At 42.9% G+C, this 15221-nt stretch overlaps 1 protein-coding gene across 2 annotated transcripts in view; it reads left to right on the top strand.

Moving 5' to 3' along the window:
• Positions 1-15221, top strand: part of LOC118388944 (E3 ubiquitin-protein ligase Itchy-like) — a 61365-nt gene that overhangs the window by 42722 nt on the left and 3422 nt on the right. For both annotated transcript variants that reach the window (XM_035778567.2, XM_035778568.2), the window contains 12 exons: positions 105-189; positions 298-426; positions 2915-2987; positions 7448-7519; positions 7764-7852; positions 7990-8149; positions 11224-11357; positions 11565-11705; positions 13193-13313; positions 13798-13902; positions 14025-14121; positions 15044-15116. In XM_035778567.2, coding sequence (XP_035634460.1) covers positions 105-189; positions 298-426; positions 2915-2987; positions 7448-7519; positions 7764-7852; positions 7990-8149; positions 11224-11357; positions 11565-11705; positions 13193-13313; positions 13798-13902; positions 14025-14121; positions 15044-15116 — 1279 coding nt within the window. The remainder of the gene's footprint in view (positions 1-104; positions 190-297; positions 427-2914; positions 2988-7447; positions 7520-7763; positions 7853-7989; positions 8150-11223; positions 11358-11564; positions 11706-13192; positions 13314-13797; positions 13903-14024; positions 14122-15043; positions 15117-15221) is intronic.

Raw genomic sequence — 15221 nt, 5'->3', positions numbered from 1 at the left:
ATGGAAGCTACAATCTATCTGCAACGTTAAATGTACATGTAAAAATAGAGCCCTAGACCTTTTTTTAAAAGTGTCGTTCTTCTGTTTGTTTTTGTCTACTGCAGAGAAGCGAACAGACACCAACGGCAGGGTTTATTTTGTTCACCACACAACGCGGATGACTCAGTGGGAGGACCCACGGACACAAGGGTCAGTTGAACTTCTAAACAAACAACACAAGTATTGTACTGTTAATCAAAACTCTTGCATTGCTGTCGATGCCCTGTAAATAAGTGTGTGTGTCTGTCCCTCCTGTAGGCTGCTGAATGACAAGCCCCTACCTGAAGGCTGGGAGATGAGGTTCACAGTGGATGGCATCCCCTACTTTGTGGACCACAACCGGAGAACCACCACCTACATAGACCCTCGCACGGGCAAATCCTCCCTGTGAGTCTAGTAAACTCTCAAGTGTTCACTCACCCTTTGATTTCTGGCCGGCTCTCTAATCTCTAGACTCGCTTACTCATTCACTTACGTGCTAATACACCCACATATTTAAAATACTTAATTTTAATCCACAAATCGCATTAATCAAAGTTCACAGGTGCACTCACCCACCTAATTGACCATTCCCTAAGCCCACCTCCATTTTTCAGGAAGTCCAAATCCTAGTTCAAACCATTGGAGAAAACCCCTCAATGATCGCAAACAGTTTTTAATACACAATGAAATTGAACAGAGTACCCCTTGTGGATCAGGAGAATCCTGGGAATGTTGTGGTGGACAGTCATTACAATTGCTTCATGTGAACCTAGTAAAATTAAGTTTGTATTTTGGCAAGTCACTGGATGCCTCTGAATGCAGTGTAAAAGTTATATTCATGATAGCTAATATGGCTAACTAACATGCATTAGGAGAAAACATGTTATATTAATTGGCTAGCTAGTGTTAGCAAAGGTTTCAATGTTGACTCAAGTAGGGCTGGGCGCTATACCATATTTTACTATACACCGGTATTTATGCACGGACCGATTTGGGTTTTTACTTTACATTCTATAACTGTATTTGAATGTTTGGTTTGTTAAGTGTGATACGACGCGTGTAATGTCCATTTTTATAGTTTACTCCGCTACTTGAGTCGTCCCTCCGCTCTCTCTCTCTCTCTCTCTCTCTCTCTCTCTCTCTCTCTTTTCGTGCCGCTTTCCACACAGACCTAGTCCCATCCCCTGTCACTCAAGGAGCGTATTTGTTGTTGCTTGACCACGAGACACGTTCGTTCAGTCTGCATGGTACATGCAGCAATGTTGATGACAACGATGTTTACACTTTGATCTTAATATATTGTGGTCCTTCTGTGGCTCAGTTGGTAGAGCATGGCGCTTGTAACGCCAGGGTAGTGGGTTCGATTCCCGGGACCACCCATACGTAGAATGTATGCACACATGACTGTAAGTCGCTTTGGATAAAAGCGTCAGCTAAATGGCATATATTATTATTATTTTTTATTATTAATATAAATCCACTAGCGTTCTATAATTACAATATTACTTTGTGTTTCTTACATCTGCAAACAGCTAGTTTATATTTTCTCAGCAAGTTAAGCTAAATCGTGTTAGCCACTAATGCTAATCGCTAGTTAGCTGGCAGAGTCAGAGCGAACGGAGCTAGCTAATACAGCCTGATACCAGTACTGGTGGAGGCTTAAATCAGCATGTTGTTTGTGCAACAGTATCTGCTAAATCAAAGAGGAATAGGCAAAGCATGAATATATATGGGCTATATAAATAAAGATTTAATGTAGCCAAAGATTATAGCATCCCCTAGGAAACACGGGACATCACTTGGGTTCCTAACCTGTCACAATAACTCGTCCATGGCATTTTCATTCGTTGTCATGTCAAACAACACTGTATTCAAAGTGCCCACTATTATTTATATTCTAACTATAGAATTATAATAAACATATTTGCATGATTCAAAAAGTTCACCCAAGTGTTTTGATCTAAATCGCAATTTCAACATTTGGTTAAAAATAAGGCCTGGTAATTTTGCCCATATCGTGGCAGTGTGGAAATGATCTCAAACGAGTGCAGGAAATGCAGAAATTGATGGAAACACCGGAAATTATTTTAGGTTGAAGTTTAATTGAACAGTATAAAACAATCAGAATGGAGAAAGACCCATTGAGAATATGTGTTGCTACCCTAGGGCCACGCACTACTCATAAAGCAAATTTAGAACTTTTATTAATCAAAAACATAAAATACTGTGAAAAATGTGAAAAATACCACATGATATTTTGGCCATATCGCCCAGCCCTAGACTCAAGGAGCGCTAGGTAACCAGTTAGAAAACAATGCATTTTAAGGTATAACAGTCGCAATTACCCCTGGGGCGGCTGGTAACCTAGCGGTTAAGAGCGATGGGTTAGGAACTGAAAGGTCGCTGGTTTGAATTCCTGAGCTGGCAAGTTTGAAAAATCTGCCGTTCTGCCCTTGAGCAAGGCAGTTAACCCCCAACAACAACTGCTACCCGGGTGCTGTTGACGCGGAAGTCGATTAAGACAGTCCCCCACACCTCTCTGAGGGGTTGGGTTAAATGCGGAAGACACGTTCTGGTTGAATGCATTTAGTTGTGCAACTGACTAGTTATCCAATTTCCCTTTCTTTCCCTGGTGAACTGTTCATTAATTTAGCCATTTAAAAAATTGTTTATTTTTAATTTTTAATGGAAACTGTTTTTGCCATTGTCCTCATTAGCTTCCATGCTTTTGAAACAGGAGTTTGTCATGACTCGGGTTTTGTTAGCAACGTTTGCTATCCACCGTAGCGCTGCAATTTTTTTGCCCCAAATTCTGGGGTGGGGCTTAACGAAGGTTCAATTGTGTCACCCAATTCAGAGATGGGAAAATGTATTTCATCTTTGCTTCCCACAGTGAGAACGGGCCCCAGATCACCTACGTCAGGGACTTCAAAGCGAAAGTGCAGTACTTCAGGTTCTGGTGTCAGGTATGTACCCTACACACCCTGAATCCTAGTTTCAAGTTTGTCACGTGCACTAGTACACGTCCTTGCTCTTTCCCAACAATGCAGTAGTACTATAGATTTTTTTTTTAAATAAGAAAAAGCCAACTTGAACAAAAACACAGGAAATACAAATAATAACACAAAGTAAGTAAGCTATATACAGGGTCAGTGCCAATACCATATACAATGTGCATGGATACTGGCATGGTAGGGTTAGTTAGATATGTAGGGTGGTAAGGTGACTAGGCATCAGGATATATGATAATCAGAGTAGCAGCAGCGTATTTGATGATTGTGTGTGGGTGTAGAGTCTGTATGAATGTGTGTGCGTGAGTAAATGAAGAGTGTGTGAGTGTGTAAAATGTGCATAAAGTGTGTGTGTGTGTGCGTATAGAGACAGTGCAAAAATATAAACGTCAATGCAGAAAGTCCATGTAGCCCTTTTGTTGGCTATTTAGCAGTCTCATGGCTTGGGGATTGAAGCTGTTCAGGAGTCTGTTGGTGTCAAACTTGATGCTCCGGTACCACTTGCCAAACGGAAGCAGAGAGAACACTATGGCTTGGGCCTTTTAACAATTTGCCGGCCCTTTTCACACGGCCTGATATCGAGGTCCTGGACGGGAGGGAGCTCTGCGCCACTGCCTTCGGAAAGTATTCAGACCCCTTGACTTTTTACACATTTTGTTAGGTTACAGCCTTATTCTAAAATTGATTAATTTGTTTTTTTCCCCTCATCAATCTACACACAATACCCCCATAATGTTAATTTATTAAAAATAAAAAACTATACATAAACTATTCAGACCCTTTACTCTGTACTTTGTTGAAGCACCTTTGGCAGCAATTACAGCCTCTAGGCTTCTTGGGTATGACTCTACAAGCTTGGCACACCTTTATTTGGTGTGTTTCTCCCATTCTTCTCTGAATATCTCAAGCTCTGTCAGGTTGGATGGAGAGCGTCGCTGCACAGCTATTTTCAGGTCTCTCCATCGATGTTCTATCGGGTTCAAGTCCGGGCACTGGCTGGGCCAATCAAGGACATTCAGAGACTTGTCCCGAAGCTACTCCTCTGTTGTCTTGGCTGTGTGCTTAGGGTCGTTGGCCTGTTGGAATGTGAACCTTCGTCCCAGTCTGAGGTCCTGAGAACTCTGGGGCATGTTTTCGTCAAGGATCTTTCTGTACTTTATTCCGTTCATCTTTGCCTTGATCCTGACTAGTCTCATGTTCCCTGCCACTAAAAAACATCCCCACACCACCATGCTTCACCGTAGGGATGGTGCCAGGTTTTCTCCAGATGGTGACGCTTGGCATTCAGGACAAAGAGTTAAATCTTGGTTTCATCAGACCAAAGAATCTTGTTTCTCATGGTCTGAGAGTATTTAGGTGCCTTTTGGCAAACTCCAATCGGGCTGTCATGTGCCTTTCACTGAGGAGTGGCTTCCGTCTGGCCACTCTACCATAAAGGCCTGATTGGTGGAGTGCTGCAGAAGGAACTCTGGAGCTCTGTCAGTGACCATCCGGTTCTTGATTACCTCCCTGACCAAGGCCTTTTTCCCCCGATTTCTCAGTTTTGCCAGGCGGTCAGCTCTAGGAAGAGTATTGGTGGTTCCAAACGTCTTCCATTTAAGAATGATGGAGGCCACTGTGCTCTTGGGGACCTTCAGTGCTGCAGACAATTGTTGGTACCCTTCCCCAGATCTGTGCCTCAACACAATCCAGTCTTGGAGCTCTACGGACAATTCCTTCGATGAGGTCAATTTCGTGTCTCATACCAAAGGGTCTGAATACTTATGTAAGGTATTTCTGTTTTTATATTTTGTAAATTAGCAAACATTTCTAAGAACTTGTTTTCGCTTTGTCATTATGGGGTATTGTGAGTAGATTGCTGAGGAAACATTTTTATTTATTCCATTTTAGAATAAGGCTGTAACATAAAATGTGGAAAAAGTCAAGGGGTCTGAATACTTTGAAGGCACTGGGCTGTCTGCACCACCCTCTATAGAGCAGTTGCGGTGCAGTTGCCATACCAAGCAGTGATGTAGCCAGTCAAGATGGCCTCAGTGGTGCAGCTGTAGAACATTTTGAGGATTTGAGGGCCCATGCCACCATGACTATGGTTTTGTAGTCAATGAACAGCATTCTCACATAGGTATTCATTCCTCTTATCTAGGTTAGTGAGGGCAGTGTGGAGTGCAATTTGAGATTGCATCGTCTATGGATCTGTTTGAGCAGTATGCAAATTGGAGTGGGCCTGGGACGATGGAGATGATTTGTACCATAACCAGCCTTTCAAACACTTCATGATTACAGATGTGAGTGCTATAGGGTGGTAGTCATTGTGGCAGGTAGTCTTAGGAACAGGAATGATGGTGGTCAGCTTGACACATGGGGATTACAGACTGGGACAAAGAGAGGTTGAAAATGACAGTGAATATGCCTGCCACCTGTCCTGCACACGCTCTGAGAATGCGCCCTGGAATACCGTCTTGCCCTCCGAGTCCTAATGAGTCTTGACCTGATTTAAAAACCTTACTGACGTTGTCCGCGTAGCGCAAGATCACCCAGTCCGCGGGGTCCCTCGTGCACGGCTTGGTGTTGTTTTTGTCAAACCTTGCATTGAGTTAATCTGGCAGAAAGGCAAAATTGGCCAGATCACAGCTGGGTCTTTCTTTGTAATCAGTAATGGACTGTAGCCCCTGCCACATGTGTTGGGCATCAGAGCCTGTGTAATAGGATTCCACCTCGTTCCTATATTGTCCTTTTGCTTGTTTGATGGCACTGCAGAGGCCGTAGAGGGAGTTCTTGTACATGTTCGTGTCCTCAGCCATAGCCTTAGTGTTGGCTGCGGTTGACCTGTCCTTTAGCACCAACCTCAAGGCTATGGGCTTTTGATTGGGGAATCAGCGAACCTACACTTTGGGGACAACGTCGGTGATGCATTCCTAATGTAGCTGGTGACTGAGCTCATTAGCTCGCTGATGCTGTTGGCGGAGTCCCGAAACATGTTCCAGTCAGCGCTAGCAAAGCCGTCTTGTAGCATAACCTTCGAAATGGAGGACCAGCTTCTGCTTGTAAACAGGAAGCAGGAGTATAGAGTCATGATCTGCTTTGCTGAAGGGGGGACAAGTGAGGGCCTTTGTATGTGTGTAGAGTAACCATGGTATAAGACTTTATCACCCATAGTAACATAGGATGAAAGGAAAGCAGCGTTCGGGTGCATTGCTTCCTGCTTGTTTATAGCCTCATACAGTTTAAGTGCCAACTTGAGGTATTCCAAGATGGGTGAGGTATTCCAAGATGGGTGAACAATGGGTCGAGACTTACACTGCGCTAGAGTCAGCACACTGTTTGCTGTTGATTTCCCTGAATCCAATGTCCTGTCTGCACGAGAATCCATCTAGTTGGATAGCCATGGGGTTATTGAGGGTCGGGTATCTAGTCCGAAAGGCCAGTTTCATCAAAACACACAATATTGCAGTTACGAGAGTCCATTTTGTTATCAAGTGACTGGCCAATAGAATGGAGGGAGTAGGTGGCCGGCGTGTAGATAGCCTAAAAAATTGGATCGGAATTACACAGAGCCCAGGGCAGATTTAGTTTACTACCGATCTGATGTTCAAAAGTTCTTGTTGATCATAAGAAATCATAGTGGATGCATTTCGTTCAAAAATAGTAAAGATAAACGCAAAATAACAAAGTTGGCTCACAAGACGGCAGCCATACAGTACGGCGTCATCTTCCATCACTACTAGATCGTAGTGTGCACTTTATATCCTCAACCACCTCTGCCCTCTACCACCTCTACCACCACCACCTATCGTTTTTGTTTTTCATTTGGACACTCTTGAAAACAAGATTCGAGAGATTTCATTCTGCTAAATGTTAAATAAATATTCAGTGAGTCTTTGGCATTGTGTCCCAATTCTCCCAAAGTATGCACTTACAGGTGCTCACTACCCCATGTCTTTAAAAGGAGTATTGGTGTATTTATTGCCGGTTTAGAGGGAGATTCCACTAGACCTGGGTCAAAATATTATGAAGCATTTTTACAATACTTTGAGCATTTGCTTAAGCCTGTCTGTAATGCCTCGTGGGTGGATTTGCACTTTTTGGGACATTTGTATTGGTTCCATTGCAACAGGCAAGCTCAATCAACCACAGCTCAAGTATTGGAGCCCAGATCTGGCTTCCACCAGTCTAATTTTACTTTTAAATTCATGAAGGGAAGTAAACACGTGCACGCACTCTTAAGTGAAAATTAGGAGTTGCCCTTAGGTCGAATTTTCACTTAGTTTCCCATTGACATTAATGCATGACTAAGAAATGTGACTTAATTGGAAGTTAGGATTTGTCATTTATGGCAGAAGGGTAGAGAATTGTTACCCATAGTTATTCCTCTTGTCCCTGTGGCTGTAAATTGAGTAATTCTCTTCGTCTTCCAGCAACTGTCAATGCCACAGCACATCAAGATCACCGTCACCCGCAAAACTCTGTTTGAGGATTCATTCCAGCAAGTGAGTGTATAAAAAATGATATTTTATAAAGAAATTAATAATAATATATTGTAGGCCTGTGAATAAATAAAAAATAAAATAACACTAGTTGAAAAGACATCAGTGTTAGAGAAATAGTTTGTAATATTCTTTCCGTACTCTATTTTTGTACCATTGCCCATGGTACAGAATAGTGGATGAATATAGGGGCTGTGTTCCAAGAGTAGTCGAACGTAGTAACGGTTTCCAATTCTGTATCCATCAGATGATGAGCTTTCATCCACAAGATCTCAGGCGGAGACTGTGGATCATTTTCCCTGGAGAGGAAGGCTTGGACTACGGAGGAGTGGCAAGGTGAATTCTGATAGGTTAAGTATGAACTCATATTAGAGATCATTGCAGATTGTATGTTTGTTTTTTTGTGTGTGTGTATGGAATATTTTTAGTGTGTGTGTGGTACATGTTCTTATATGGTGTGTGTGTGTTCTCAGGGAGTGGTTCTTCTTGCTATCCCACGAGGTGCTGAACCCAATGTACTGCCTGTTTGAGTATGCCGGCAAGGACAACTACTGTCTCCAGATCAACCCTGCCTCCTATATCAACCCTGACCACCTCAAGTACTTCAAGTTCATTGGAAGATTCATTGCCATGGTACCTACCTCAATACTCTCTATGGGGTGAAACTTGACTTACACTTAGGTTGAATTTCCACACTATTTCGTTGGAATAATACTGTGAAATTGTGAAAATTATGATAATGCCTTGAAAATTATGATAATACAACTATTATGCATGGATTTATAGATACACTTCTTCTTAATGCAACCCCTGGGTCAGATTTCAAAAATACTTTACTGAAAAAGCACACCATGCTATATTCTGAGTACAGCTCTCAGATACCCATACATATATCCGCCATGTTGTGGAGTCAACATTAGTCAGAATAGCATTATAAATATTAACTTACCTTTGATCTTCATCAGAATGCACTCCCAGGTATCCCAGTTCCACAATATATGTTTGTTTTGTTCGATAATGTCCATCATTTATGTCAAAATAGCTCCTTTTGTTGACACGCGTTCACTAGTTTCAGACGAGAAGTCAAAAAAGTTCCGTTACAGTCCGTAGAAAGATGTCAAACGGTGTACAGAATCAATCTTTAGGGTGTTTTTAACATAAGTCTTCAATAATGTTCCAACCGGAGAATTCCTTTGTCTTCAGAAATTAAGTGGAACTTTCTCGTGAGCGCTCAAGACTGAGCTTGTGGCTGCTGGCAGATCTCTGACTCATTCCCCTCTCATTACCCCCTCCTTTATAGTATAAGCATCAAACAAGTTTCTAAAGACTGTTGACATCTAGTGGAAGCCTTAGGAAGTGTAAAATGACCAATATCCCACTGTGTATTCGATAGCAGTGGAGTTACAAAAACTACAACCTTGGATTTCCCACTTCCTGGGTGGATTTCTTCTCAGGTTTTTGCCCTGCCATATGAGTTCTGTTATACTCAGACATCATTCAAACAGTTTTAGAAACTTCAGGGTGTTTTCTATCCAAACCTACTAATTGTATGCATATTCTAGCTTTTATGGCTGAGTTGCAGGCAGCTTAATTTGGGCACGCTTTTCATCCAAAAAGGAGTTAAGAGAAAATACCTTAAAAATATATATAATTAAATTAACAAATAATTCAAGAGCAGCAGGAAAATAACAATAGCGAGACTCTATACAGAGGCGACCGGTACAGTCAATGTGCAGGGGCACCTCTTAGTCTATGTAATTGAGGTAATATGCCTTCCTCTGATACCGCCTGGTATAGAGGTCCTGGATGGCAGGAAGCTTGGCCCCAGTGATGTACTGGTCCATACAAACTACCATTTGTAGTGCGTTGTGGTCGGAGGCCGAGCAGTTACCATACCAGGCATTGAAGCAACCAGTCAGGATGCTCTCGATGGTGCAGCTGTAGAACCCCTTGAGGATCTGAGGGACCATACCAAATCTTTTCAGTCTCCTGGGGGGGGAATAGGCTTTGTCGTGCCCTTTTCACGACTGTCTTGGTGTGCTTGGATCATGTTAGTTTTTTTGGGATGTGGACACCAAGGAACTTGAAGCTCTCACCCTGCTCCCTGTCGATGAGAATGTGTGCGTGCTTTGTCCTCCTTTTCCTGTAGTCCACAATCATCTCTTTCGCTGCACAACAGGTGATATTCTGTTCAAACTCTGTATGCCATAAACTCTCCAACCCTGTTCCTGCAGCTACCCAGTGCTTTGGGAAACCAAGTGAAATCTGTTTGGGAACATCAATAGTCATGTTTTCACAACTAAACATATTTCATTAAACTGTTAATAGCCCCTCTCTCTGCACACTGGATAAAGAAATTAAGGAGAGAGGGTAACTCAGTGGTGAGATATTCTCTAGCGAAAGGTAATGTCACCCTATTATTTATGAAAATATTGAAAATGCCCTATTATTAGGCTATTCAAAATCAAAGGACTCTCAGACCATGAGAAATACGATTCTCTGGTGTGATGAAACCAAGAATTAACTCTTTGGCCGGAATTCCAAGCATCACGTATGGAGGAAACCTGGCACCATCTCTACAGTGAATCATGGTGGTGGCAGCATCATGCTGTGGGGATGTTTTTCAGTGGCAGGGACTAGGAGACTAGTCAGAATCAAGGGAAAGATGAATGGCGCAAAGTACAGAGAGATCATTGCTAAAAACCTGTTCCAGAGCGCTCAGGACCTAAGACTGGGGTGAAGGTTCACCTTCCAACTCGACAAAGACCCTAAGCACACAGCCAAGACAACGCATGAGTGGCTTTGGGACAAGTCTCAATGTCCTGGGTGTCCCAGCCAGAGCTGGACTTGAACCAAATCGAGCATCTCTAGAGATACCTGAAAATAGCTGTGCAGCAAAGCTCCCCATCCAACCTGACAGAGCTTGAGAGGATCTGTAGAGACTAATGGAAGAAACTCTCCAAATACAGGTGTACCAAGCTTGTAGCGTCATACCCAGGAATACTCGAGGCTGTTCTCGTTTCCAAAGCTGCTTCAACAAAGTGCTGAGTAAGGGGTCTGAATACTTATGTAAATGTGATATTTCCGTATTTCAAACAACCTGTTTTTGCTTTGTCCTTATGGAGTATTGTGTTTAGATTGATGCGGGGAGAATTTAAATAAAAAAATGACAATAAGGCTGTAACGTAAGTGGAGGGGTCTGAATTCTTCCCGAATGCTCTGTATATTGGCCTATGCATAATCTCTAATATGCATATGTATGTTTTGAATTAATCATCACCTTAGAAAGTGCTGTCCATTTTGTTCTGCTTTGAAACAACATCCACAACGACCATGTTTTCCACCCGGTTTCAACCTGTTGTTTTTAACTTTTTTTTCTTCAAATTGATCAATCATAGTGATGGTTAGTTTTTAAACCACATACTGTTTTAATGGTAAGTGTTTGATGTGATTTTCAGTCGCATTTGCATTGATGTCAGGGTGGTTAGAGAGACAATAGAGCCCTGAGTACCAGGCTATTAGTGACCTGATGATCGTTAGCGAGTTGGGTACTGCCAATGAATGTCCAGAGTGCGTAAGAGGAGATTACCGTGACTCAACAGTCACGTACAATTTTACTGCGGTCATGACTGATGACTGCCGGCGTGGCGGTAATACTGTCACCGCAACAGCCCTTCACATCCCTGGTTCATTATGTTTCTCTCCAGGCCTTGTTCCATGGGAAGTTCATCGACACAGGATTCTCCCTGCCCTTCTACAAGCGCATCCTGAACAAACCCCTGGCCCTGAAGGACCTGGAATCCATCGACCCGGAATTCTACAACTCCCTCATCTGGATCAAGTGAGTCCGGGAATTGGGAGTAGAAATGGGAATTGGTGTGAACAGCTTTCCTTATAAATGGAAACTGCTTGTTGATTGTTATTGAGTGAGGTTAAGTGTAAGAATGATTATAAGGAAGAGAAGAGGACAATGTATGACTATAACGATAATGGCGTAGAGGAGGAGCTGATGAGGATGACTTGCACTCTTGTGATTGCCAACCACCAGGGATAACAACTTGGAGGAGTGTGGTCTGGAGATGTACTTCTCTGTGGACAAGGAGATCCTGGGGGAGGTCACCACTCACGAGCTGAAGCCAGACGGAGGCAATGTCTTGGTCACTGAGGAAAACAAAGAGGAATACATCAGGTAGGATTGCTTTGAAAACCAACTACACTGAACAAAAATAGAAATGCAACATGTAAAGTGTTGGTCCCATGTTTCATGAGCTGAAATGAGAGATTCCAGAAATGTTCCATACGTACAAAAAGCTTATTTCTCTCAAATTTTGTGCACAAATTTGTTTACATCCCTGTTAGTGAGAATTTCTCCTTTGCCAAGATATTCCATCCACCTGACAGGTGTGGCATATCAAGAAGCTGATTAAACCGAGTGATCATTACACAGGCGCACCTTTTTGCTGGGGACAATAAAGGCCACCCTAAAATGTGCAGTTTTGTCACACAACACAATGCCTCGGATGTCTCAAGTTTTGAGGGAGAGTACAATTGGCATGTTGACTGCAGGAATGTCCACCAGAGCTGTTACCAGAGAATTTAATGTTAATTTCTCTACCATAAACTGCCTCCAACGTTGTTTTAGAGAATTGGGCAATGCATCCAACCGGCCTCACAACCGCAGACCATGTGTATGGTGTTGTGTGGCCGAGCGGTTTGCTGATGTCAAAGTTGTGAGTTGTGTGCCCAATGGTAGCAGTGGGGTTATGGTATGGGCAGGCATAAGCTACAGACAACAAACCCAATTCAATTTTATCAATGACAATTTGAATGCACAGAGAAACCGTGATGAGATCCTGAGGGCCATTTAGAAACCGTGATGAGATCCTGAGGGCCATTCATCCGCAGCCATCACCTCATGTTTCAGCATGATAATGCACATCCCCATGTCGCAAGGGTCTGTACACAATTCCTGGAAGCTGAAAATGTCCCAGTATTTCCATGGCCAGCATACTCACCAGATATGTAACCCATTGAACATGTTTGGGATGCTCTGGATCGACACGTACAACAGCATGTTCCAGTTCCCAGCAACTTCATACAGCCATTGTAAATGTAAATGTTCCAGTTCCCAGCAACTTCATACAGCCATTGGAGAGGAGTGGGACAACATTCCACAGTACACAATCAACAGCCTGATCAACTCTATGCATTATACAAATGGTGGTCACACAAGATACTGACTGATTTTCTGATTCCCACCCCTATATATTTATTTTAAGTATCTGTGACCAACAGATGCGTATCTGTATTCCCTGTCATGTGTAATCTATAGATTAGAGCCTAATGAATGTATTTCAATGGACTGATTTCCTTATATGAACTGTATAACTCAGTAAAATCTTTGAAATTGTTGCATGTTGCGTTTATATATATTTTTTGTTGAGTGTAGAAATCTCTGTGTGTGTGTGTGTGTGTGTGTGTGTGTGTGTGTGTGTGTGTGTGTGTGTGTGTGTGTGTGTGTGTGTGTGTGTGTGTGTGTGTGTGTGTGTGTGTGTGTGTGTGTGTGTGTGTGAACACTTTATCAGATGTTTTCTTCCAATAGAAAAAAGCTAATTTTCTGACACATCGTGTCTGTCTTTCTTTGTGTCCCCCTGTGTGTCTGTGTCCTTCCTTCAGGCTGGTGGCAGAGTGGAGGTTGTCCAGAGGGGTGGAGGAGCAGACCCAGGCCTTCTTCGAGGGCTTCAATGAGGTCCTTCCCCAGCAGTACCTGCAGTACTTTGACGCCAAGGAACTGGAGGTACACAATGGGTTCATTCGTAGACTGATGAAATGAGTTTCTGTAATGAAGAAATGTGACGTGAAAACTACTGTGCTTTTTAGACCACCTGTAAGGGGACTACCCAAATAGAGGCCTCCTTTAAATCTAACCGTATGGCTGTTACACAGCGACCTACCTTAAGTATTTAAACTTTTCCTTTCAAGTGCTAATGTCTTGCGCTGAAGTATCGAATGCCTCGGCCCTAGACTTGATTCTCGGGGTCACTTTTGAAACCAGCAGTGGTCAATCACCACAGTAGCGGGTAAAAAAAATAAAAATTATCCCAAAGTGATATCCGGTCCCACCACCAGGTGTTGCTGTGTAGCATGCAGGAGTAGACCTGGTGGACTGGGTTCAAAACTCACTCCGGGTAAAAACTCACTTTCCCAGAGCGTACAGCTTTTCTCAATTTGAGTATGGTGTAACATAGTATCTGGTCCCCTCCCGGTCCCCCACCCACCAGGTGATGCTGTGTGGCATGCAGGAGATAGACCTGGTGGACTGGCAGAGGCACACCATCTACAGGCACTACGCACGCAGCAGCAAGCAGATCCTCTGGTTCTGGCAGGTCAGAATTGCTCTACCGTTTTAATGAAGCAGTTCATTAATTCATGAATTATGGAATATTGTGAAGGGGTGTTTGGCATAGTTTGACGCGTGAATGTTCTGACGTGAAAATGTTAATTCCAGTTTGTGAAGGAGATGGACAATGAGAAACGTATGAGGCTGCTGCAGTTTGTCACCGGCACCTGTCGGCTCCCCATGGGTGGCTTCGCTGACCTCATGGGTACGTTGGAGAATAAATAATACATGGATTTGAAACAGTTAGAGAGAAGGCTGGCTTTAACCCCTGCTGTCCCAATATAAGATATGTTTTGTTCTATTCATTCGACTAACTCACACCCAAAGGGATTGTTTATGGATACCGAGCAAGTAATCCAGGATTAGGATTCAAATAAATATTTTGGGTGGAAATTTATTTGGATGGATATAGACATTGAATCAGAAGTGGAGACATACAGGTAACTGCCAAAATATAGGAAACAGCAATATTAAGTGTCCTAATAGGGCGTTGGACCACCACGAGATACCAGAACAGCTTTAATGAGACTTGGCATAGATTCTATGGAACTCTGTTGGAAGGACGAGATTTTCTTCCACGAGAAATTCCATCACCCGGTGTTTTGTTGATGGTAGTGGAAAACGTGGTCTCAGGCGCCGCTCCGGAATCTCCCATAAGTGTTGAATTGGGTTGAGATCTGGTGACTGAGACACACACACACACACACACACACACACACACACACACACACACACACACACACACACACACACACACACAACCCTTTCAACCCCCTATGCTCCTTTTAAGACCCATCTTTCAAAGTCACTCAGATCTCTTATTCTAGTCATGATAGCCAAAATACTGGGCAACTGGGCATTTGTATACATGACCCTTAACATGGGATGATAATTGCTTGATTAACTCAGGAACCACCTGTGTGGAATCACCTGCTTTCAATATACTTTGTATCCCTTATTTACTCAAATGTGTCCTTTATTGTGGCAGTTACCTGTAGATGGAAATGGACAAACAAGTACGGACTGCTAGACCAGGCCCAATTACAGACATTGAGGAATTTTATGTTACTTGTGTGGATGAGAAGTGAGGAGAGTTGTTTCAAATAATTTTGTTTTTGTTTTTTTAGGGAGTAATGGCCCACAGAAGTTCTGCATTGAGAAGGTGGGCAAAGAAAACTGGCTTCCAAGAAGTCACACTTGGTAAGTTCCTTCATGGAGTTACTCACAGGTAGTTTTTGAGCACTTTCACTGACTGAATATTAAACGTTGCCCTGCCACACAAGACGACTTTGTTTTTTTTTTTCA

The sequence above is a fragment of the Oncorhynchus keta genome, chromosome 10 (assembly GCF_023373465.1).
Source record: "Oncorhynchus keta strain PuntledgeMale-10-30-2019 chromosome 10, Oket_V2, whole genome shotgun sequence".
Taxonomy (NCBI): Eukaryota; Metazoa; Chordata; class Actinopteri; order Salmoniformes; family Salmonidae; genus Oncorhynchus; species Oncorhynchus keta.
This window is presented reverse-complemented; position numbering and strand designations above follow the sequence as displayed.